This window comes from Lipophrys pholis, assembly GCF_963383615.2.
Source record: "Lipophrys pholis genome assembly, chromosome: 15".
NCBI classification, from domain to species: Eukaryota; Metazoa; Chordata; class Actinopteri; order Blenniiformes; family Blenniidae; genus Lipophrys; species Lipophrys pholis.
In genome coordinates this window covers 7,934,829-7,962,241 of record NC_137642.1, presented here as the reverse complement: position 1 = coordinate 7,962,241, position 27,413 = coordinate 7,934,829, and the positions used below count along the sequence as shown (strand labels likewise).

At 40.8% G+C, this 27,413-nt stretch overlaps 1 protein-coding gene across 2 annotated transcripts in view; it reads left to right on the top strand.

Annotated features, from left to right (window-relative positions):
- Nucleotides 1-27,413, top strand: part of LOC308120675 (regulator of G-protein signaling 7) — a 53,429-nt gene that overhangs the window by 7,408 nt on the left and 18,608 nt on the right. For both annotated transcript variants that reach the window (XM_080481433.1, XM_080481434.1), the window contains exons 3-4: nucleotides 23,664-23,760; nucleotides 26,641-26,691. In XM_080481433.1, the coding sequence (XP_080337559.1) occupies nucleotides 23,664-23,760; nucleotides 26,641-26,691 (148 nt within the window). The remainder of the gene's footprint in view (nucleotides 1-23,663; nucleotides 23,761-26,640; nucleotides 26,692-27,413) is intronic.

Below are 27,413 nucleotides of genomic sequence, written 5' to 3'. Positions count from 1 at the left end.
CTGCAAACAGAAGATCACTAAGACCGGGAGAAAGAGAGAAAAGGGGGTGGTGGTGGTAGTGGTGGTGTTGGGGGGTGGGTGGGTGGGGGGCGGGGGGTGAGCCGTAATTGCTAGATCAGAGAGAAATCTTTGTGTGTGAAGTAGGGCTCTTTGTATGTCAGCTTGCCAGGCAGGCGATTTCTCTTCCTGTGTATGAAAACACGCATGTTCCTTTTTGCATACACCATTGAGGGAAAGTGTGGGTGTTTGGCAGACACGGTTTGAGGGAAAATTGGCATTTATGGCTTTGTGCGTTTCAAACAAATCCATTTTTCCTGCATTTGCTGACGTCAATACCTAAATGCTAATTAGAGGGGCAGGCATTAGCGACACGTGATGTAGTCAATAGAAATGTAACTGTGGGATCTCACTGTGCCATTGGAGGCACTAACAGTCCTCCGGGATTCATTGTGTCACGCAACGAGACAATAAATGATTCATTACACAAAAATCTTAAGTGTTAAATTTGGCTGACCAAATGTCTTCTTTTTGGAATGATGTGTCTGCTTTTCTTTTCTTTTTTTTCTTGTTTGGTTTTCACAGTTTCACGAGAGACTATTGAGCATATATCTAAACTGGTGCATTGCAAACAATACTGCAGCACTTTGTTGTGTGATGTAGCAGATGTCAGAGCAGAATCACTTCTAACCTGCTCACAAAATGTTTTTTTTTTTTTTAACTTGTGCCTTTGTGAAGCTACTGTTGGCTATTGGCGATATGAACAACAATTGTAATGTCATTTTTCGACATTATTTTATATGTATGTATGTATATATGTATGTATGTATGTATGTGAAAGAGCTACTATTTGTTGTTGTTTTCTATACAAAAGTGGGATTATTCATTTCAATATTTGAGTAAAACAAATTTAAAATGCCAGAACGTTCCAAAATTTGCCAGACTTTTAAGTTGTTTTTGTAACAAAGATTGTTTTAGGCATAGTAAGGCATGTTTAGTCACCCTATCTGGGTTTGTGCCTTTGCTTATGGAAATATAATTATTTTGTTATACAGCTAAATGTTGCACACAGGGGTGGAATACTTTTTTTTTTAAATTATCATCTTTTAGTAACATTTTATAAAATTTATCTATGACCACGAGTCATCGTTTTTGATTAGCAAAGTATAGTCACTCTTTAGATAAATCAATACAGTACCATGTATTTTTTAGTTTCGTGCCAATAAAATGAATATTAGGGTGGTTCATCAATAAAGTGGAAGCAAATAGCACAAAAGCCATTTCTAACTCTCATCTTATCGTTGACATACATCTGAGCACTTTGTGTTCTTCGCGAGCTGTACAACATTAGCGGTTCCTGAATTACTGAATCAGCTCGTTTGGGTTGCAAGCCGTAAACTATTTTGCCCTGAGTGCCAGAGGCATTTAAATAGCAACCACATTCACAGAGAACTGTTTTCTATACCGCATTGTCTTATTGTTCAATAACAAAACCACTTTGGGAAGAAATATAAAACCACATCTACCAGCCACTGCTCAAACGAAACACTGGAGCCACTAAAAAAAAAATCAAACCAGTGCCCCTCCGTGGCAACAACCACAATGACACTGTGTCGTACAGATGTCTCCCTCCAACTCATGAATATTGGCACAAGCTGAACAACATGCACAGCATTGCTTCTGTTATTCCTGCGAAAAACCGCTGAACACATTTGCGATTGTGTGTTTAACATGTAGAACTGCACGTACTTTCATCCGAGTATGACGGGAATATTGATTTAATAGTGTCGTTATGCTTTTCATCTCTTGACATGAAAGCACTTCTCTAATTTATTCAGTCGGTTTTCATCCCAATCATGCATATTCCCCTCAATACAGGGACCACACAGTTGGTGAAGTGGCAAGCACTCGCTTCTCACGGGGATATTTTTCAAGGTTCTGGGGCTTTTCAGTGTGAAGTTTCCATTTCTCCTCCCACAATTCAAAAACATGCAGTTTAAGTTAATTGTTGTCTCTAAAATGTGAGTATGTGTGTATGTACTTGACGCTTGTTTTTTCTCTGCATGCATAGTGAGTATCTTAACTTTACCCCACAACTCCAAACTGAATCCAGCCACATTGAGAACAGATGGAAAAATTACATCCTCAATGAAACCCTGGAACCATTTGAATTATGTGTTAGTTCAATTTGTAAAATATTTGGCTCTACTTCGTATGTTAGCAAATACACTCATCTCACGAGCAAACTATATCTCCATGACGACATTTCTTCACCTATACTTCATTCTGCCAAAACTTGAAAATATTCAGCAAAATATACTCTGAAAAGAAACGGTTTCTTTTTAACTGTTGACAAAGCACAACAAACTGAAGACGAGGCTAAATAAAATCAATATGTTGTCTGACCACAGTCTGTCTTCGACACAACCGCATTATTTATTGCACATGCTGCGTTTGCTGTACCTATCAAATCATATACAACTTGTGAAAGTTCCCCACTGTCCCCCGAGGGAGAAATCTTTTTACAGAGATGCAAGCAGAAAGTTGTCTGAAGTGAAAAGCAGGTTGTTGGGGTTTTTTTTTTTTGCTCCTCATTTACATAAACTTGATGGGGTTTTTTTTTTTCACCTTTGAAAATTCAATATCTTGCCCAAAGCCAACAACAACACGTGTTTCGCTTTCAGAAACACATCACCTTCTGCCTCGTGGGATTGAATAGGTTAAAGTACGGTTCGTTTCAGGTGACGTGGCTCGAGGTGTGGAATAATCCTGACTGTCCATCATATGAAATGTGCACATTGAATGTGGCCATTCTCATCTAATCCCTGCATTTGCACTCAGCATTTGCAGAAAAAAAAAGAAATACACGGTTGGTTACTTTATGTAAATTACATAAAATATATTGTGGTCATTTTGCAGGCAAGGTTTTTTCTTTCAGACCAAACAAATGTAAAAATTCATAAAAACAATAATGGAAAGTGATGGTTCTGGCAGCTCTATAAGACACCGAACAGATACTTAGTCCTGTCTTGCTCTAAGCTCAACCCTTCTGTATATGTCTGCCACAGCTGGAGACTTTACTCTTGTCTGTTGGGGTTACGTAACAGTCTAAGGAAGCTTGAGTATTAAGATAGCAGCTGACTTGGGGATCGTCTCTATCTGGACATTTAATTCTTACTCAACATTTAGCAAAGGATAACAGGAGTGTCCGGGCCACAAGTCGAGATTGAATCCTCTGCCGTGTCTTGAGCGATGTTCCAAATGAGACCAAGTTGTAGACTGAAAATGACGACGAACCAAACGGACAGCTTCGGTTCATCTGCGGTCTTTGCTCTATCCCTCTATATTTACCACACGGCCAGTGTGTTTCTGTGCATCCTTCCAAACTTATGCACACGTCCTTGTTCTCTCCTTGCTCATAACCTCGACCCTCCATCACTACAAACACCATCTGCATCTAAAACTGTGTCCATGCAGTCTGCGCTTCTGATGCCCTCACCAGTCGCTCCTGCTGAAAGCTCGCTCCTTCCCACACACTGTCTGCAATGTATAAATTCCCACTTGCCTGCTGGTCTCCATGTTCTTCATGCGGGAGACGTCGTGTCTGTTTAAACTTCATATCTTATCCACTCCTCAAGTATCCCAACTTCAACTTACATTTAGCTTATGGTGAGTGATCTCCTGTCATGTCCTCAAGGACGGGAGAATGCATTTTCTTTGTTGCCCGCCGAAGCGTGCGTCAGATAAGTCAGTCAGTTTCGTATGGAGTAGGTCCAATCTTGTTTGTGAATTTTTCATAAACGGACATCAGATCCATTCAGTGAAACATGAACCATGACTCTAATTTCCCTTAATTTCCCTTCCCTTCTTTTCGTTTATTGGTAAATGCCAGTGCTTGTTAAATCTCTGATTACACATCCACCAAAGGCTTCTGCAGAAGGAGGCTGAAATAATTGAAGGAATGGCGCTCTATAAAAAAAAAAAAACAACAACTGTACATTTCATGACGGCCTCAAATCATAGCCAAAGCTCAAATTATATTTGCACGTCAAGAGCCTTCAAAAGTAAACAGAAATAAGAAATCTCGTTATCTTCTCCTTGGAGTATTTCATGCATTACCACACTTCTCTGCTGTGTGTTTTGGCAGCACCAAGCAAAAAAAAAAAAAAAAAAAAAGAACCAAGACTTTCTGCAAAATATCTCTCCACTTTCCTCTCAGTTCCCTCCCTCTGTCTGTGGAGACTGGTGAACACATTTTCCTCTCAGTTAAAACTTTTTCATCCCAGTTTTCATCACTGTCTGTCTCTCGCTCTGGTGTTCACACTTTGCCCTCTCCTTTCTGTCTCTTTTATCCCCTCCACCCACTCTCATGCCCTCTTTTGTTCAGATCCAGGCCTTTGATGTTTCTCATCTACTCACGCTATTCAGCTAACTTTTTCTTTTTGTTTCTCTGTGTGACCCTGACATAGGTGTGCACTCTCGCTCCCTCCACACCCATACAACATCCATCTACCTCTGAGTCCCCCGTCCCCTCCTCTCACATCCCTCGCCTCTCTTTGAAGTCATCACAGCACTGGTCGGAGCCTCTGCCACTCCAGTCAGCTTTTATCCTCAACACAGAGGGAAAGAGAGGAATGTATTTAGACACTGCTGGAGTGCAGTCATCTCTCCTCCTGTGTGAAATGATTCACTCGTGACTCATGGCTTTATTGGGAACTTTCTCCAAACAAACAACCATTGGATGTGGCGTTTTCCATCCAAATCGAGGAGAACTGTAACTGAGAGTGCCCGTCTGGTTGTCCCCCTGCAGCTTGGATGCCCATCTCAACAATGAGGAGTCCTCATCCCAGAAGCAATCGCGTCTCAGTGATTAGCCTGCCATGACCGAGTGCCAATGCGCAAATCCGACCCCGGCGAAATAATAAAAGTCAAACAGCAATTGTTCCAAAGGGGTACATTTTCACATGTCTGTGACGCTCGCTTTCGTTCTGCCAGCCGACAGAGACGCACCTTTTAGTCTGGAAGCCGAGAACATCCGACACAAACTCTCTCTCGCGCTCTCTCTCCGAGCTCGCGGGTCGCGGTGTGCTGAGCGGCTTCCACCTGCAGCCTACTGAGGCTCACAGCTTCACACCATTAGTTCAGCTTAGCAAGCACAGCCATCCACAACACAGCCTCGTCTGTAAACCTCAGGCGCCATCTTGACTCAGCCGGCTGCTGCTTTTTCTTTCTCTTGCCTTTTACTGCCAAAGTGTAACAAAACAATATCCTCCAAATAGTAGTTTACCTATGCTTCAACAACTGTTTTTTTTTTTTTTTTTTAATCAATTAATTAAAACTATGAATAACATGACTGGCAAGGTGAGTGATGTTAGATTTAAATACAAGAGGTGAGCGATAATGTTTAATTAAAAATGTGTGGTTTAATTAACTCAACTCGCTGGCAGTGTACTTAGCAGCCTGAACTATTTCAATATATTGTAATACTTGTAGGTGCTCGTCAAATAATTATGTCAGCTGTAAAACATTGGGAGGTAAATTAGGATCTGGGTGGAAGAAAATTGGCCTCATTAAATGAATTTAAACTATGTCTTGCTTGTTCAGGCGGCTATGTAAAGGAGATGATTAATTACAGCAATTGGGTGTGGGAATGTCTAATAATATACACTTTTCTAAATATCCCAGGCTGTGATATGAGCTGATTTGAGTCACGCTGGCTGTATAGCAGTGATAATACTGCTCTGTGGAAACACCACTAGTATACACTGCGAGAGCCAATGAAATATTGGACGCATGAGCAAGAAATGATGTATACATTTTCATATATTGGTAATCTATCTGACTTGAGGATGATTTAGCTCATGATAAAACAACTGCAAAAGTAGTCACTTTTTCTATTTTTAATCATCCTGAGCAGTACTTAGTTTCCTCACTTTTTTTTCATAAGGAAGCAAATGATGACCGTTCCGCATGACTATTCTCCAAAATAAAGCATATGAGTTTCATTATATCAGGAAGCTACATGAAGGAGCCCTGAAAGTATTTCTTGCAGAGCAATTGTAACCATTTCGAAAAGCGCAGCCACTGTGAAACTGTAACTTGAAATTTGTAACAATTATCTAATGCTTCCTGGTACTTCGACATGCTTCATACACGGCATTCCCTTGGAAAACGCTGTGTCGAGTGGCGGTGCTTTTTCCTGCCTGCTGTCCGTTCAGTTTCTGCTATGGACACACACACACACACACACACACACACACACACACACACACACACACACACACACACACACACACACACACACACACACACACACACACACACACACACACACACACACACACACACACACACACACACACACACAGTTCTGATTGGATCCCCATGACAACCACACCAGCAGTCTGTCAAATGCTATTATCTCAAACACTTCAACAAGGTGTCCAGTACACTCTTCGCTGGCAAAGTGACAGGACACGAGTGTTTATGCATGTATGTGCTTGTTTCTATATTTCTAAGTTGATCTACGCATGTGAGCGAGCGGTTGCACTTCTCTTTTACAAGTGTTGCTCAGTCCATGAAAGCCTGCAGCGAGGCATCAGGCTTTTTTTTGTCATCCAGCATTTTTGTTTCCCCCTCCCAACTGCAAAAATAAAAGCGTAAAAAAGCGATCTGTGGCAGCAACTGAGTACCTTTAATGAAGTGCAGTAATTTTGTTGGCTAAATTGTATTTCTGAACATATTGTGGAATATTGCAACTGTTCTGCACCTCATATATCTGCCACCTGTTTCATGAGGTTACAATCTTATATGGATTGCCTACATTGTGACTATAGGCTCCGTGCGTCATCAGCATGTGGACACACACACGCACACACATTTTATTGAGACAGTTTTAGAGAGACACTGATTCAACATACAGGAACTACATATATTGAATCCAGCAGAACACAAACTTCATTTACTAACAATAAATCAGAATTTTAAGTAATTTCCCATATTTTCACTCTGTTATCTCTACTTTTGCGTAATAAGAAAGGACCCCCCCTGGTATCTAGAACACACAGAGTCTCCATGTGCTCTCTGCTCTGCCTATAAATCTAACATGACATTGTTAACAGCGTTCCTCATCTCCCAATAAAGCCCAGTCACAACTGGACAATATACATGCCCATGAAAAACCTGTGCTGGAGAAAAAAAGATAACATCTGTTGTCTAACCTTGAGCAGAATGAAAAGCGACAAGGTCGGGTTTTACAGTACAGTCGAACATGGTGGGAAGCGTCTCCATTCTTCGCAGCAGACTAATTTGATTAGTTGATATTTCCTTGCTTGTGTCAGCAGAGGCCCGAGAAGGAGATGGTATTGCAAGCAACTAAGAGGATATGTCAGGGTGAGGATGTCAAAATTTGATAAGAATGAAACCATCCGGCACAAATCTGTGAGTTGAGGCAATTATTTTTTCCGGTGGGCCTGCTTATAAAGTATGAATACTTAAAATAGTGCTTAGCACAAAAGTTTCACGCCATTGCCATTCTTTTATGTCGTGATTTTGTAGCACCAAAACCAAACGGTCTGTGAGGAAATTACTCTTCATTTTAATACAGAGAGGCGTTGCAGATTTACATGTGTATCTCCGAAATTAGCACAAAAATGGAGTCCACCAGACGGCAGTCGGATTCTCGCTCTAAATGTCTATCGTTCTGAAAGGTTCAACAAACCCTATCATCCATCATCTTCATTGCTCCGTAGTTCAAGTGTCTCTTGCGTCAAACAGTCTGCCCTTATCGCTTTATTGTCTATCCTGCTTAGTGTGTCCTCTGAAGTGTGCACGTGTACGTGTCCTGTCAGACGCCCAGTCCTTGTCTTGTCACTGTTCAGCAGACGGGAGATGGCAGAAGAATGTCAGCCTGCCAGTATCCAGCTGCTTCTCTCTTATTGGTATTCGGGGCACATACAGCCGTCCTGAGTGTCTGTTGCACGTGCCAAGGAGGAATGTGGGAAATGAGGGGATGCAAAAGGGAGGAGGATAGGAGTGAGCACCCCCCCACAATCATGTTTTCTGGACCTAAAAATAGACGGCATCCTTTTTTCTTTTCTATTCCCAGCCCTTCTCTGTTTCCATACCCAGCCTCCCTCCCCTGTTTCTCCTTCTCCGTTTTCCTCTCATCCCTTTTCTCTTCTTCTTTGTCTCTCTGTTCCGTCTACATAAACAAACTCTCTGGTGACCGACGATAAGACTCCTCAAGTGTAATGCCAGACAGCTTGGACACTGCTAACAGGCTCGCCTTGATGAAGGATTAACCATAGGGATGATTTCATTTACCACCACAGGGTTCCCATGGCCAGACTGCACAGTTTAATCATCAAAAATAAAAGTGTGATTATTAAATGTTCTAAGTACAAATCCCTTTAGTGTCAACAACTGCTGATTACTAATCACAAGTAAGAGCAGCAAAATCACAGCATGACCTTTTGCAGGCTGTGATTATCAAATTAAAAATTAGTATATGTAGTTGTCTGCATGTGAGATCACTGCTTTTTTGGGGCATGTATGAACTTGAGCGGCATCAAACAAACTCCTGAGGTGCATCCTAGAGAACTTATTGCAAAACGCAACCAAAAGTCATGCCGCTTTCTTCTTCCTTTATCTCCTAATTTATGATAACATGCTGTTTGAGTGATGAAATCACGGTAGGTGGGCAGAAGGGATATGAGCTTTCAGTGGATTATGTTCTAGCACATGGCTAACCTTGGCTTAGTCATCGCGCCCACTGCCCGCCCACCAAGATGAGAGAGGGAGAGAGAGAGAGAGAGAGAGAGAGAGAGAGAGAGAGAGAGAGAGAGAGAGAGAGGGTTGTAGTGACAGTATGATGCATAGATAGATATAGTACATAGATAGATACAGTACATAGATAGATACATAGATAAACAGTCAGAAAATGGTTGAGCAAACAGCTGACAGAAGAAGGAAGAAGGTCAATCTCTAAAATGATGTGAGATTATTCCAAACAATGAAGAAAAAAAAAAAACCAAAGTAATACAGGACAGATGAGCGTGTAAGCGTGGGATACTAAGCCCTGAATCAGCTATATGAGAAAAAAGCAAATAATTATTTTTGTTACTCATCAGCAAATAAAAGTACAAGCAGTGTCACCTCTTCCTGACTCTTATTGTTGCTCCCGCCTAAAACAGAAATTATTCCTTCGACACCACCAAAACAAGATACGCAGGGTTAAATCTTTTTAAAAGAGATAGAAGCAGTAAAATGTGTGAGCAAACACACTGCATCAGACCCCCCCTGCCTCTTATTGTCAGTAAAACAAGCATAAACACAACAATAGAGTGCAGCATTATTGTAGTCACAGCAATTGCTCACCCATTTTCACATCAGGGGCGCAGAGAGCAACATTAACATTTCTGTGAGGTCGTGTTTTTGTCCACTTAACTTCACGAAATTCAGATTTTAGCTTTGTCTCTTATCTGCCAGGGTAAATATCTGGCCCATTCCCTGCAAACTGCTCTATGATGCTCAACAACTCTGTTTTAAATTCCTTTACAGGACAGGTACTGCTTGCTGATGATATCGTGACAAGCATATTGACGTGTGAATATATTTTCTGATACGTGCTGGACAACGTTCAGGCACCAAAACAAAGCTGCTGTTTGCAGATTATGTTATAGTGAGAAACACATGTCAAAAAGTACGTACAATGTTGTACCTTTCATTAATCGCACAACAATAACAAGAAAGAAAACAACTGCTTTTGCTGAGAACTGCAACTCTGTGCCAAGGTAGCATGAGCATTGCCAGAGTAGTAACTTTTGGATCGTTTGATGCCAAGCTAAAAGGTTTGTTATATCTTGAATGAGCCAACTCCAATGATGACGGAATTAAAAGTTAATGTGGCTTTAATCTGCACTGGAGCACAAGACTATACACCCATCCTTTGGGAATTTCACAATACTGTAAAATGTGCTGGAGTTGCATAAAGCATGAGATGGCACAAACATACTGGCTGGCACATTTGGAACAAGGATTGCGTTAACCGCAGTAACGTCAACCGAGGACAAATGCCGGTGTGTTTTTTCTGTCTTTTCTTTTTTTCCATTTTCTTTTCTTTTCAGGAAGCGGGCCTGGCTGGCCGAGTACTTCTCATCCATGATTCAATGCTCGCCTTTTTTTTGGTCGTCCCTTGTGGAGGGCGATGTTGAGGGAAATATTGAACATTCTTCTGCAGCTGTTCACCAGGGAGGTTGAATCTCGGGGGACGTGGGGGAGAGTGGAGGCCGCGAGTTGTGTAAAAGGCTGGAGAAGTTGATGAATATACTGCGCTGGAGGGACATGGTGGATGCAAGTACCTGTCGGCAACCATCTAGAAAGCATTCTCGGTTATACAGTGATGGTGCCGTGTGTCCATCAAACCAACAGACAGAACAGCAATGACTTTTTCTGCTGTTTGCACAGGAATGTTTTACCAAGTTGTTTTATCTGACTTCCAGACAGGAAGGAAGCAATAAAGAAGTAATGCATTACAATGGACATTTACCTTTTACTGGCACTGCATTGAGATGAAACGTAATTGTTATCAGGAGAGCTTGGCAGAAACCACTTCTCAATTTAGTAAATGTACAGATGCTAAAAATGGTTGAAAGCTGAATTATTGATTAAAGGTCCATATGTGAACCAAACTATCAAAGTAGAAAGTAGCCCTTTGAAGGACATTTCTGTCAGCCTTTTCTGTTCTTGTTCTATGAAAACTTCAAACAGTTCTCTTAAATAAGGCCACGGACGGGGAATATCTTGCCGCTCTGAGACTTTTCTTTCTTCACTGCTATCTGGTTCACATTCAGTCACGTAGCTGCCACTTCTCCCTGTCACAGAAGTGACATTTTTAGCTTTTCAACGTGGTCAAGTTCACTTGTGTGTGACCCATCTTTCATATAGTTTTTGTCTTTTTATGTCCGTCACTGATTCATGCAGGATAACTTCATAGTGGACTGTCTCACACAAAAATATATATATTTTTTTTAACCACTTTATCCATCTTAGAGGACAGACCACCAGATCAACACAAGATAACAGACAGAAACACATTTACATTATGATTTACAGCTAATTATAAAGTCACAGATTCATCTCATGCTTTTGTTCTGTGGGAGGAAATCCACACATGCATAGAAAGATAATGCATATTCTTCACACAACATAATCCCTGCATCACTATGAAGCCCCCCTAAAATGAAAAGAAAGACATTTAAAAAAAAAATTAAATGCAACTTTTGAGTTTGAATCTCTGGATTATATGCACCTGGAAGTATTTTAGCACAGAAATAAAACTCTTGTACTTCATTACATGCCACCACAGATTAATGGGGAAAGCCTACTCAGATTACAAGAAGTGATCATTCGAGGAAGAGAAAGTAAAACGGTTAGAAATACAAGATTAGAAGCCTTCTTCAGTTAATTTCCACTTTGCTCAATGTGGTGAAACACACTTGCTCTTTGCTTCTATTGTCAACCTGAAAAGAAATAGACAAGAAGAAGCGCAGGTAAGCACAAATTGAATTTATGTGATGGTTTCACGAGAGACGCGGCAGAAGACAGTGTTGAAATAAGAAACCCTTTACTCTCAGGAAGTGTGGGCAACACACTCACTGAGCAGGCATAAGCCCAAAAAAACCCTGTAAATTAAAGAAAGAAAAATAGAAAATCTTCACACCTTCAGAAGATGGAATCGTGTCAATATCCCTCTCTGGCCTTATCGTACCGATATAGGGGGTATCGGACAGTCGCCAGTCATGCACCTTTAGACAGTCTGAGATCATCTTCTGACAGCGTTAAAAAACATCCTGCCCAACTTTACACAGTGTGAACGCTTGGACTGGTTGTTAGTAGCTGCAGCTTCTCGCTGCAGTCACACTGTGCGATGTTTTGAGGTGACAGTTGTGACGCCAGTGTGGCACCAAAACAATAGTTTAGTCCAGATTAGTTAAAACACTTGCACCATGTCAAAATTCTTCATTTTCAGAAATAAACGTTTTCCCCCCTGTAACTACATGCATACAGCACAAAGGCTCAGTGTTCTCCCTCCATTCATTCATTTCCTGCAGGGACTGGGAACTTACCTAGATGACATACAGGACAATGTTGTTTTTCTGCTCACCGAAATACAACAAAGCAGTTTTCATATCCGATTCAGAGGAGAGCGGCATTGTGCAGTCAAACTCGTAAGTTTATGAAATCCACATTGAACAGCGTCGCAGGCAATAAGACTGCACCGATCATAGTCTGTAGGAGGCTTAAGAGTAGCAAGTATGAGCAAACCACATGAAACTACTAATAAAAACATGAATGTCCTCGCTGGGATCTTATAAATTAATTATTACTGAGGTGAGGGGGTTTCACACAATAGCAACACCATCAATAATGGTGGACAAGAGTTGTGGATCGTATCCGTCTCTGATGAAATTTCAAAGCAGAAAGGGTGAAGACTTAAATGCCTATGCTGATTCATCGGCATTTTATTTTCTTCATATTGAAATGATATCTTGAAACAGTGAAAGAGATGAAGTGGCACTTGGACTTGTTTGAGACACCCTAAAAGATTCAACGAAAACCCATTTGTGATTTAGAGTTATTACTTGATGGGAAACCTGTCAAACCAGTGCAAACGTTTGGTAATCCCTGAAACGGTGTCACATCCTCAGACAACACAACTGCTGGACTCGGATGCACGACTCAGAACCCATAGTAGTTTACTAAGTCTTTTACATGGCAAAGAATTCAAGACAAAACTTTCTCACAAGGTCTGAAATGATCTCAAGTTTGAAAAAAACATGAATACCTGGTTGGAACGCGATGACACAATCTCAGACAGAGCAAGAGGAGCTGGTAACAAGACAAAAGGTTATTCCTACGAGAGGCAGGGGAGAACAGGTGAAACCAATCAGGGGCGGGGAAAACAATCACAGTGGCAGGAAATTCACACAAAGGCAGGAAGTCAGGGTCCGAAACGAGAGGGAAAAAGGTCAAGTACAAAATAAAACAGGAAGTCCATGACAAGATTCGACATTACTGACTTTAACTTAGCATTAGAATCCACGTGACACCAAAAGGTTTAACATGAACCTAAACTGAGGCTTGACATGAAACACTAAACATGAATATAACACCTGAAGAGACATAACACACAAGTGAGAGCAGAAGTTACACTGCAATGTCACTTAGATATCACCTGACACGACCTTACAGTATTTCCCACTGCCACATGTGGAAATGCCTGTGTATGACTTTACAAAACAAATATCGCGATGTTTGTCATTTTTATTTTCTTCTATGTGCACAGCTCAATGCAGCAGCCTGCTAAGAGAATCTCTCTGTAAACGAAATAGCTTTTCTTCCTGCTACCCAAGGTGGCCCTTCAAGTCCAACAATAAAAGTAGTAACATTTTCACCATTTTGAAATTCAATTGTGTTCGGAACAGAGGGAAGCGCGTGAAAAGTGAAAAAAACAACAACAAATTGAAACACACAAGCTTAACACACCTTTAAATGTGCCGGGAGAAGTGTGTGGGTGTGTGGGATTCTTCTTTAATAAAGTGAAAGAAACTGACAGATGCAGCCTCGCAAACTCTGACGTCAAGAAGATGTGGGAGGAGAGAAAAAGGATCACTTTGGGTGAAGCATTGTGACACTTTTAAGAGTCTGTTAGTGCTCACCGGGCTCATCAGCTACGTCGCAAATTGACTCCTGTTCATTTAAAAGAGCAACCTCAGCGTATTACATGCCACGAATAACATGTTTGATGGTCATTTTGTTTCCAGTTCAGAAGAGACTGTTTGTTTTTCTCTCTCTTCCTGCGCACTTTGAAAGCAAATTTTCTAAGCAGCTTTAATGCCACCCAAGAGAATAAAAAGCTAAGATTTAAAGAAGCTATCTGTTCATGTATATTTTTAGTAATCCCGGGAATTATCTTTCTTTTTCTTGGGACATACTGCCAGTAATTTCACACTTTCATTTTGATGTAGGGACAAAGTGTCAAGGTATGCATGTCAAAGCGAACACAGAAACAAAGTGCGAGTGGCTGTAAACAGTATTAGAATGAGAATCCTGACAATAATTCACTTTGCAGGTGTTTTGCCAGAGTTCAAATGAACAGACGACAAAACCGAATGTTCAAAGCTTCTGTTTGTTTGTGGGAAAACTCTGCAGGGCACCTCTAACAGCATGCCACAACCCAGAATTCACTTTGAATCAAGTTGATTTGATTCAGTTCAACTCATCGAGTCACATAATGAATTATTCAAAAATAATTATTCCTTTATATGCGCTTTGCCTGACAAATGGCACTTAGAACAAAACACAACAAACAAACAAAAAAAAAAAAGCTGCTATATTTAAGCACACCGATATCAACATAGCACATCACTCATGTAACCTTAAAGTCAATAACAATACATGGGAAATCAAAGATCTATTTGTTTGCCTGCACACATCAGTTTCACTTTCATCCATTAGCAAATCAGACCAAATCAGATCAAGCCATTAAAAAGGCTTTCAGTCCCACCTCGCCGAGCATTCGAGGCATCATGTTTGACAACATCCAAATAAATCAAAGTCTGTAGTAAAAGCCATCTGTCCCCCACTGTCCATAAGTGTGTGCGTATGATAATACTGCTGCTGTGAGCACGAGCGGCATCAGGTTTTTCATTCTGGAAATAATAGACAACGCAGTGCACCACCAAGTGGTACATAATGAAACACGTTAATGATACTAGGAGTGAAGAGAGAAGCAGGACGCACCGAGGACGAATAATTACCAGCTTAAGAAATTCATAGCTCTTTGCAGTTTGTTGGAGGGATGAAGACAAGAGCAGCAAACGGCAATGAAGCACTTTGTGTCCTCAGGTTTCTTTATAGTGTGGCGGTGCTCGAGGATGTGTTGTTATTGCTGTTGACATATTAAATGAAGAATAAAGGCAACAGAGGGAACAAATGTGCAGAGTGAGAGAGAATCCAGAAGTGTGAAACAGCGAAGTGACATCCCAAGAAACAGATGCTCCCAATCGCGTGCAAAGAGACAGAACCGTATTGATGGATACACCCAAAGCAAGGCCGATCAAGCACCGAGCTGCAGATGTTGTTAACTGGCTAATCACTGGTTTTCAGGATGTGCCTCAACATAGAGCATTAATAAACCATCAGCTTGGATGAAATAATTACCTTCACTACAGGCAGTGCTCTCACCTGGGCATCTGTTCTTCACGTTACGCGATCCTGGCCTGCTGTGAAGGGGATTACTGTCCGTTCTCCATCCGAGATCCCCAATCACCAATCATCAAGGACCTGCGAGTAATGAGGGGTTTCAATAATGACGAAAATGCAAAAAAGGACAATAAAAATGCAAAATAAGCAAGAGGATGAAAGCCAAAAAATGGAGCTAAAATGGGTCAGATCATGCATCAGGGTGCTGCAAAAACAACATGAGCATCTGCTGCCAAGCAAAAGGGATTGTCATTTTTTTCTTTAGTCTTCTGGATTTTGTCTCTTTTTTTTTTAGGCCTTTTTCACTAGAACTCTCAGAGTTCTTGATAGTTAACATGCCTTAGCCACTCTGGCCCGTGGGTGTAAAGTAGTGCCGCAACAATTACTCATTTTGGGCAATCAGCAAACAATAAGTTCCCTACTATTTAGATGAGTGCCTCATTATTCACTATTGCATTCTTTTTATTATAATTTATTTTTTTGTGAGAGCAAAAATCACACAAATACTGAGTGCAGTTTCACAAAAACAAATTTGTGTCGACTTTGAAGTCAAAGCACCCTCCAACTTGACCGAAATAGACTGTTGCACCTTGTTTGATAAGTGGAGAATAATTTCACCACCAGTGTAGCAATGATAGAAAAAAATGCATACACTGAAATATTAACGATACAATACAGTCTCAAATGATATTTTGTAATTGCAAACGTAAAATGTACTGTCCTTTCTCCCCACACCACCCCCACACTGTCGTTCTCTCCTTCTCATGAATGAGTGATGGCAAGCTGCCAAAGATGTCCTTGCGATAGTGGTCCCAGACCGTGTTGCTGTGGTAACTCGTACGGTAACCTCAGAGACTTAAGATTCATGGCATCTATTCAACAACCTTGTCAGCATGAGCTCAATAACTTCCCGAACCTATCTGCAGGGTAATTTTATTTTGAATGCTCGAGTGGGGAAGTGCTGCGCCTCTGCAGCCTGAAGTGTCTGACTAAGTTTGTTTGTGCTCGGCTAACAACATTTTGCTCATGTAAGAGAAACAGTGGCCAGTTAGTCCAGGGATTATGTTTCTAAATTGTGTTTACCGCCTTAGCGTAGTAATCACAGGGGAGATGGGGGAAAGGGCTGTTATACCATATTGTGCCCCCCCCAAAAAGTTATTAAAGATTACTTTATAATTTATGCAATGAAAGAGTTGCAGCTGTTGTACACATAATAATACACTTGTAAAGCTAGAAAAGCGGCCTCCATGTTTGTCGACCCCCTACAACAATGACAAGGGAATTCTGCCATTGCTCTTAATCACTGTTGTTTGTGAAAGTCAAAAAGGTGCTTTGAAAGTATGGTCCTTGAAGGAGTAATTACCAGACTGCTTTTGCCTGCATGGTAAGCTCCCCTTTATACTGGCAGTGTAGCATGAAGAACATTGTGTTTTTTGGATTTTCTCACTCTGCACCAGCCTGTCCAAAGGAGTTGTGTGTTTTAATTTGTGAGTACATATAATTACAAAATTTTTATGAAGCTTCAGTGAGGACTTTTTTTTTGATATACTCACATTGATCCAATTAAGAAATAACACCAAATACAAATTGCCAAACAGTGAATTTACTCTTGATTAATGTGATTCTAATAATACAGCCGTTGACCTTGGATCTTGTACTGTGTGTCAGACTTGTAAGCCATTGCTGCCTTTTTTTGGTGGTGGTGGTGGTGGTGGGGGGAACTAGAAATTTTATCTCTCAGCCTTCGCCACAGGCTCTGCCTGATTCACGCAGCCAAGGACTGCAGTTCAGAAGGAAATGAGATCAACCAACTGCAAAGACTGTTTTATCTAGTAGAGCTGTCATGCTTTATAGCCACAGGTTCAGTTCGGGCTGCTCTCTCTCTCTCTCTCCGCCTTGGGCAGCCAGACTTTAACTGACTTGCTCACCTATTTTGATGTTGTGCATTTTAAAATATAGTAATCCCACCTTCTGGGTTCATAAGCTTTCATAACATGTGCGTGAGCGTCTGAAAAGTGTGTGTGTGTGTGTGTGTGTGCATGCGTGCGTGCGTGCGTGCGTGCGTGTGTGTGTGTGTGTGTGCTCTTGCAATGTGACTGATAGAAGCTATGTTCTCTGTGTGTGTCTGGGAATATCTGCTGTTTGTGTGCACGGCTAGACGCAGTTGATCATTTGTGACGCGTGAGTGACTATTTGTGCAATGCAGACTTTGGAAGAATATTTGTGCCCCCGCCCCCCATCCCCCACCACCCGCCCACCCCCGCCTCATGTAGACGCATTTGTCCTCAGATAACACTGTCAAGGTAATACCATTCACCCGTGTACATCTGAAACGGCAACATTCACCCATCGCAACTAGCGCAGTGAGCGAGACCAACACGGGGGGGGGGGGGAAGGAGAGCTTTTTAATTTCCTCCGCAACAACACAGTTTGGGGGATTTTTACATCTGCGCAGAGAGAGAAAGAGAGGGGGACTGGAATAAACTCCCGATGAGTTCCCGCTGAATGACAAGACAAGCTGCTTTTGATGAAGAGCACCTTTGCAGCTTAACGGCAGCTCAAGTGTGCCTTCAAAACACATTTTGGTAATGTGAGCCATAGCTCGACTCAGCCTATTAAAAATGCATCTTGGTGGCTTCCTCGGTCTCTAATAAATAGACGCTTGTTTAAAAGATTTACAGCTTTGGTAGGTAATGATGTTCTCGTTACAGTCGTTTGAAAATCAAGTTGAGAGGTTTCTTTCCATCGGCTGAATCCAGGTCACTACTGGAGATGAAAAAGTAATCATTCGCGGAGATGGAAACCGATTCACACAAGTTTTCTGCAAAAGGTATGGCAGAAAAATGATTTCTCTGGAGCTGGGGTTGTGGTTCTCACCTCCGTGTCAAGGTCATAGTTGTTTACGGTGATTTCCAGTGGAGGAGGCAGCTGATTCCCCTGCCTCAGTTAGACCACAGAGTTGTCTATCATTACAGATACCACACCGTAGCATGGTCCTCCTGCTACAGGGGAATTCTTGAAATCAGCCACAAATATATATCTGCATCGTGTGCTCTCATAAAAACACTGCACGTTCCAAGAAAGTTAATCCAACTAGTACAACGAACGTTTCTGCTGAAGGTCAAGGGTGAAGCTTCCACCTTCCGCCATCATAAACCAAAGTGAGTACGCAGCATCCTGCGCTCTGCACTCCTTTCCTTCAAAGGTCAAACGAAATAAACTTTTTTTTTTTTTTTCAAAAACGTGCGAAAAAAACACTACTGAATTTGTTCCTAAAAACATCCCACCTTTTGAAGTGCTCACAATAGAACCTTTCTAATAACTGATTCTTTTATCGACTCCCTTTTCTGAGAAACAGCCCATCAAATAAGTGGACTTGGTGCACTTAACAGTGGCTAAAAAGATATCTAAGAGGGCAGCATTGATTTACAAACCCAGATTTTTTATTTTTTTTTGCTCCAAATGGTGCTTCAGAACATTCTGATTGCATCCTGAGTGCCCTCAGTGACGGTCTTTGAAGTGCTTGATGCCGCGTGTGCGGAGCTCAGTGTGTGCTTATATCCGGAGCTTTTGTTAGTCACTTCATATGTACCAGGTCCTGTGCCATCATTATGCAGTGATTCACACTGTGCAGCCAAAACACTCACTCTTATCTGTTAAGAGGCTGCAGAGACACAGTCAGACAGCACTGGGTGGGTGGATGGGTGGGGGACAATGAAAGACGTAGGGGGAGAAAGAGAGAGCGCGAGAGCGAGAGAGACTCTCTCTCTCTCTTCTCTCTTGTGGGAAACGACTCTCTTCTCTCCTCTCACAACATGAAGCCAGAGAGCATCCCGACTTCAAGAGCTTTAGATCCTGAATATTCACGCTGGTGGCATTTTACCATGTGTAGGCGGTGAGGGTTTGCAGAGATAGCAGAGGGTGTGTGTGTGTGTGTGTGTGTGTGTGTGTGTGTGTGTGTGTGTGTGTGTGTGTGTGTGTGTGTGTTGTGTGTGTGTGTGTGTGTGTGTGTGTGTGTGTCTGTGTGGGTGTGTGTGTTATTGATCACTGTTGCCGCTGTCCTTGTTTGCTCTGCGTCTCACGGTCCACAGAAACTCTCAGAGAGAGATGGTGAGACGGATACGGAGGACGTTGGCGTTGTGTGGCACACATGTTGAAAACAGGCGAGCGAAACACAATTAGGATTAATTTAGAGGGGAAATGTTTGAAAAGGAAAGGTAATCCTTATCAAGGGATGGTTTTGTTGTTGTTTTTTATTGCCTTGTGAGATAACTTTAGTTACCACAGCTTGGCAGATGAGTGCTATATAACGTCATTAATAACACACAACACTCATTTTTTTTTTGTTCTAGAATGAAATTATTTGGTGGATGTATAACATTAGATTTTTGATAGTTCTGGTAATACTGAAACTATTGAAGTTTTTCTGTAGTCAAACAGTGTTTATCATTGCAAAAACTCTTTAACTCGCCTTTTCAATCATCCCGTTTCCCATTATTTCCTTTACTTTGCACAACAACAACGAGTTAAGAAAGAGGAATATATATAAACATTTTGTGTGAATGGTCCTGAAACATTTATTTTGAAGTTGAATTTCATCTGCATTACATCATGGCATTACATTAGTTGGTAATGAAGCTGTAAATTTCAGTGATGCAACATCATGGAAGATTTTATTTAATTTATTTTAGAATGGCCGTACATGCTGTCCAACTTACACAGACATACAGGTCAGGGTTGTTTTTCCACTGGGTTTTGATAGAGTCGATATAATACGCCACCAATGAACAGTAATAATCATGGGTGGATAAGGAGTTCTGGATAATTGTCCCATCCCAATAAATCTAAAGTTGCTGCTGAAAAAAACAACAACTCTTGATATCACATTCAGATTATTGTCATTATCCATAATGTGAAGGTAACATGTATGTTGAAGTCTGAAAGCAATCCCAAAGGGATTTAGATAAAATCCTCCTGATCAATAAACATTACTGTAATGAAAATACAAAAAAAAAAAAAAAAAAAAGGGAACAACAAGCAAAGAAAACTAACGAAGGAGAAAATAAAACCAGTCACCTAAACTACACAACATATCAACTCAGCATCACTGTGATACTATTGAGACAAGAGATAATTAAATAATTTAGTCTTAAAAAAAGGGCCAAAGAGAAAAGGAATTTAAAGGATTAGTCTGTAAAGTTCCAGAGTTTGTGTCCATGAAATCTGATTGGGGGTAACAATTATGAATCTGGAATGTCTTGTTGATTGTTAATGAATTTATACAAAACTATGCATGTTGTAGAGTATTTTCTAACTAGAGCTGCAGATGACTCTTGACTTCTGGAGTGTGAAATCATTTTTAAAGATTATTTAGATTTTTTTGGGGGGGGGGGATAAAAGTGATCAAATTTGGAATTACCTCAGTTATTATTCTTTCATTTCATGTTGCCCCTGAAGTGAAATGGGTTCGATACCACGGCTCTATAAATCACTCTTTTACCCGATGTTGCACCAGAGCGATAAATCCCGTTACTGCTCTGGATTCTTCTCTACTTGGACTCCCGCTGATGAAGACATTGCTGTGACTTTCATATTAGTGGGGGTTTCTCTGGAACAAATCCCATCATCGGTGACATGTGGGAATAGGAAAATCCATCAATAAATGGCAGAATATCAAGGATTGCCAGAAGCTGTTTTGGACAGATTTTTCAGCTTAGATCTTAATATTTCAGTGAGATATTTCAGCTGTTTTCCAAACTCAAATTTTATGTTGCTACAGGTGGTGATTCAGACTGGTGAATAACCAAGGAAAGCATTTGTCAAATCTGCTGTGCTGCCTCATGCAGTACATCTGTGGGAGAAAGAAAAGGATTAACAAAACAGACTGAATTGATCTGAAAATTCATATTTTTGACATCGTATTTTTTTTTCCCGGTCGTTTTATTTCCTCTCTTGGTCTTTCTGATCTCTCCCTGCAGCTCTTCAGCTCTTTGCCAGTGGTCCATCATTGTCGATTAGGCTCCAAAAACTAACTGGGATGAATTTATATTTATTTTTTTGGACTGCAGGGTATTTGACTAGCTACAAGCTTTCATTACAACATTACATTACATTACTGGCTCATGAACTGCCAAACCAGAGTGGTTACACATTTACATATCAAACCCGGCTTTCTCGTAATCAAAGCCACTCCGTTCTTACCCGGATGGCCGCAAAATTCATTTTCACCCGCATAAAACCTTCATTTGTATGAGATGAGAAAATGGCTGCAGTGAGATTGTGTTGCCGATGCCAGATGTGCTGTGCCTGCGTGTGGTGTCGTATGAAAGATAGATAACAAGAAAATGCATGAATACAAGTGAGCCGATAGAGAAGAAGACTCAGACAAGTGACTTGTATAACCTATATACCTGAATAATCCTTCAATTCAGAAATAGAAAATACTTTCTAAAAATTGATTTGAGAAAAAGTGTTTATCAGTGATAAATATTATTGAACAGACAAACTCAATCAATAAAATATGTGGCTTAAATAACCTTTTCTTTAGTGTCAATGCAAGCTAAATTGCAATGTGTTACTCTCTTTAAAAGGAATGCTTATTTAACCCAACCGTCTTATCTGCTTTATCATTTCAACTGTTCCAAGGGTGCAAATGTATGTGCAAACTATTTAAAGACTTCTACAGAATTATATTCTTTTATATGTTGTCTCACTTACAATTGCGTCATGGCCAGTAAGACTGATTCAGGTAGAACCATCTTTCTGAGGTTACCAAAGCAGGATCGCAAAACCCAAATCCTTAAAAATGAAAATTTAAAACCACACCAGAGATTCACGAAAGGGAACCTGACAGATACTCGCAAGATTAATCAGAAAAGTTTGCACAAGGGGAAAGTTTCCCCAGACACTGACAATGAGAGTAACGCAGACTTATCAGACTTATATAGTCACACCAGGAGCAGGAAACAAGACGCAGCACACAGATGTGACATGAGGCGTCAGTCAGAGCCTGAATGGAAACGCTACGCTCAGGCCAGAGGAACTGAAGTTCACAGAAACATGACAAGGCAGCAGTGCTCTAAATAAAACAGGAAGCACAAAGGGATTAACAAGACATGAGACGAGAACGCCAAGAGGAACTGGGACGCATGGAGCAGTATGGGACTACAGTCTCAGAAAACACAGAATGAAACATGAGTCCTGCAACAAATGATCTAACTTGAGTTTTCTTTTTTTGAATAACATCAATTTAAAGGGAAAAAATGCTAATATATATATGAATATATATATGAAGTTGAGGCAAAGGAGCTGAATTTAAGCTTCAATAACCAATGACTGTGTTTTAGGGTTATGTAATAGCTACACAATAAGAGTCGAAATTGATTTCAGAATAATATACTTAACAAAAATGATTTGAAATATTTAAAAGGCTAGTGTGAAGCTAAACCCAGAAGGGGAATATGCATGTATGCATACAACCAAATAGTGTAAAACACTCAATTAATTGACTGTTATTTATATGATAAAATAGACAAATCTCAAAAGAATCGCCGCCTTCATTTAAAAAAAAACAACAAAAAAACAAAACAACCTTTGTGACAGTATTTTTTTTTTTTTTTGTGCAGTGGAGCGATGAGATATACAGCTACGGGGATTTTGTATATGTTTTGACGCTATGTGCCAGTTTGCATGGAAGATATCAGTCTGTTGCCAGGCGGTGGAACTCATTCTACACATTTTCCATGTGTATATTTTTACACCGAGGGAGGAGTTTGGGGAGATCGGTTGGCATCTGACTCGCCTGGCGTATCCCGGGCTGTGCTTTGCTCCCTTCTGTGTGTTCTTGGAAACACGGTTGCCTTGTGTTGCCCTGCCAGGCCCTTGAGACAACTCCCAGTACATTTCTGCTACCGGCCATGTGTGCAAATGTTTGTGTCTTTGCATGTGTGCCTGTTCATGCCCGCTCATGGTGCAGCCTTGTGGCCCAAATTATGTGGCTAAACTCACAAAGATCAAAATATTTTTGATACGCTATCACATGAACAGGTTTCTTCTCAGCCAACATTTGGATGTTTTTTTAAGACACAAGTGGAGCGGACGGATGACAAATAAACGTCACAGTCAGATTTTAAAAATTCAGGAGCTATTACAGAATTCAATATACGACTGATTTTCCTCGACAAATGACAGAAATCAAAGCGATTTGTCTAAGTGGCGGCAGAAATCTGACAACTTCCTCCCCAGTTTCCCCACGCAGGAAACCTGTTTGTTTCTGTTTTACCTTCTTCTGTCACACACGATCCTTTTTTAACCCACGTCGTGGAACGTGCTCAGTCTTTTTTTGTTTCTCCCCTTGCTCTAATTTTTGTTTTTTCTTCCTCTGTCTCTGTGTTGTCCAGATGGAGGAAGTAATGGCACGCATGCAGGATGAGAAAAATGGCATCCCGATCCGAACAGTGAAAAGTTTTCTAACCAAGATCCCCAGTGTATTTTCAGGTAAGTCTTGGCTCATCTCTTACGCCACATGAAGATGACAAATAAATATGACCTCGATGTAAACTCCACTCTTGCAATGTGTACATTATAAAGAAGCCAAATCCAACTGGCTTTTGTGTATTTCTACCTCAAACAACCTTTGCCCTCAGAAATTACTTGCATAGCACACACGCAGTGTGTTTTCATGCCTTCAATGGAGATTAAATGACACTCATTGATTTCAATAGACCATAAGGACTACCTTACATAACCTTAATCCTTACCCTGACCTTTCCCCTGGCCCTAACCTTAGTCGGGCCTTAAATCATGTCTTTCACTAAAAGGTTAATGGTTTTTCTTATAGACACTTACCTTTTTGTTCTCATAGGATTGAAACGTTTCCCATGTTGCGCGGCTATGAACAGACTTTGTTCCTCACAACTGTAAATATGTCCATGCATTTGGTTTCTTTTTGTCTTCAATCACTGTTGATAATCATGATTCAACTCAGTTATCTCGGCAAAATGGAATATATCTCACCGTGAAAACTCAAAGGCTATCAGCTGCATCCGTGAATTTAACTGTAACACTAGTTTACCTTGTCTTCTGCTGTCTGCATGTTAAGAGGAATCTTATTTTTTTTTACTAATTACTGTAACGTGTATTCATTTATAAATCCAGTTCTTGTGTATTTAACAGAACCTACACAAAGTGTATCACTACTACCAACTGAGGGAGTCGATTAAATAAACAAAAGAAGGAGTTACCCTAATAACAGCCATTAAGTAATTCCATTCCTGTTTAAACACTAGCCAGGTAATTATATCATTAACAGAATTCATTTTAAACATTAACAACTTTGGGTGTCAGTGATCTGTAAAAGCACCTTTCTGTAGAAGTTTGTATAAGAAGTTATATAAACAGGGCATATTGTTTTGTCAGTATAACAGTTCTCCTCTGTCTTTTTGTAGATGCTGTTATGGTTTAGCTTGCTTGGTCTAAAAGCTCAAGTAAAGTGTGCAATCAAGAACAACATGTAATCCAAACACTAAATTAAATTCTCAGGCTTTCCGAAACAGCTTGTTCCAACACAAATTGGACGCATACCTGCTTTTTGCATAGTTTTGCCATCGGCAACGCCAGAAGAACCAGTAATTGTCAGCATGTGTCTTATGAGAAAACCAGTTTCAAGTCCAGGCCATTTAGTCATAGCGAGCTAAGATCAATCAACCCATACAAAACGGATGGTGCTCAGCATTAGCAATATGTAAGCATATACTTTGATTTGCACTTAATGGGGGGGGGGTCTGTATTTTTTTTCACTGCATATGTACTATCACACATACTATGTTGTTTTTGTTAAAATTTCTCATATTTACACTGTCAATATTGCTCCTTTTTATTATTTATTGTTTTTTGTCCAACTTGGATAGATCTTTGCCATATTATGTAATACATCTCGTTTAACTAATGTGATATGTTCACAGCATTTCATAACTGCAGTGTTGAATCATTAATTGTCAGCTGTGCATGCTCGACAATGTTGCCCTTTCAGGTATCTCGTTACCCTGTGCTGCTGGTAATTATCCAGCGTTTGCCATCACTGTGAACATTAATACCCAGTTACTGCTGACCATACTGTTTACAATACTGTCACAACACGCTTGCGTCAGCACACACACACACACACACACACACACACACACACACACACACACACACACACACACACACACACACACACACACACACACACACACACACACGCATAGTTCCATCTATTGTCATGATATTAATCAATTCAGCGAACAGCCTTGTTAGAGGATTATCTTACATGTCTCATTTAAGCTCACTCTGAGAAAGTGGGTCAACTTTGATAGCGTGAAAATGGGGTTGTACTAATGACGTTAATCCATGAAAAATCTCATCTGGTTTATGGGGGAGCCGAAAAGCAGAACGGGGTGCAGTGAAACACAGCCGAGGAGACTTGATGCAGACAGATATAAAAGCAGCGTGATGGACAGAGAGAGAGAGAGAGAGAGAGAGAGAGGGAGAGAGAGGGCCCTGAGACTAGACTGCCTGCATGAAATCCCTCATGTCTCCATTCCACGCCTTTTTTTTCCTGCCTTCTGTGGCTTTCGTCTCTCCAACACACCTTCACCTGTCAGTATGATAGACAGTAATAATAGCTTTGGAAAAATACTGTATATATTTAGCCAAAGTGCCAAAGTCACATGTTGTGCTCGGGTGTGAAAATGCCCCAGGGGGCAGACTATGCTGCTACGTCTTTCTGAGACGTGAAAATGAATCACTTGCATTCTCAGGTGGAGGAGACGACGGAGAATTACATCCATCATATACGAATTTTGATGTCCATTCGGGCAAAAAATGTTGAAAGTGATCTACAAGTCATGTCCAGACCTATGAATTTTTTTTTTAATGGTGACAATCATTAAATCTAAACGGGTTCCCGTCGGTACATTTTCCTCTCTCCCGGGGCCGTCTTCTGACCTGTTTACATTTTCTTGTTTCTGACAGTTCACAGCGTACGACATGATGAACTGACTTATTAATGCACCGAGTCATAAAAATGGTGCCGCTACGGTACACAGTGTGTGCTTCATTACGCCATTGTATTCCTCTGGTCATTTATATTAATGGCTTTCAGTCAGAGAGAGTTTGGCCTGGACAGGGTGACAAAAATAATATTTTGTAGTGGACGGCATATTACCCACCTACACTGTGCAAGGCGAGAGAAATGGTGATGGGGAGCGGTGGAAGTGGTTCAGTGCGTCATTGTTTTCCCTTTCATTTGCATCTATATGTAAAAAGGTGTTTGGGCACAGTGTGAGCATATTAGATATGCCAGCGATTCATAATTGGTTTTTCTTTCTATTTCAGGTTCTGATATTGTACAGTGGATGATCAAGAATTTGGACATTGAAGATCAAGGTAAATCCAAACACTGAACTGTTTGATACTGTGCTATTTCCTCGCGCAGCGAGAACATGCACACTCTGCATAGAAATCCTCATGACGCAAAAATTCAGAATACTAATGGATAATAGAGAAGGAAAGTTTAATTAGCCTACTGGTTTGGCCCCGCTGGAGCGGACTAGTTCATTGACATGGTTTAGCAAACATTTGCCACAATTCAATGACTGTTATTAACTAATTTGTGGCGTACTCGTGATCGTGGCGCCACATTGACGAAACGCGGACAAGTATAGGCAAACGGCGGAACTGAAATACCGTCTGACTAATTGACTTTATGGCACTGACACAATTGCTGTTTCATTTCCGTTCAAATGAGTGGTGTGAAGGTTAGCATTTCTAGTTGATTAAAGCCATTGGGCTCCCAAGGATGAAGCTCCATTCTGCTAGTGCTCGTACTGTACGTCAACCTTACCGGTGGTTTCCAGAGCTGAATGACAATGAAAGTGCTGATCAGTCGTTGAATTGAGATGTTTTTCTTCAGTGTGTACTCAGAGGAAAGAGAAACCTTTCGGGAACCTCTGCACCATTAGCGTTCAATATGTAAAAGTCCACGGCTTTCCATTTTTCTTTGATCTGCTTTTTTGTGTCCTTAAGCGAAGGCAGACACTGCGATTTCCTTTCTTCTCCTTCGTCTTTCCTCTTTCTTTTCTTTTCCGTTACTATTATTATTATTATTT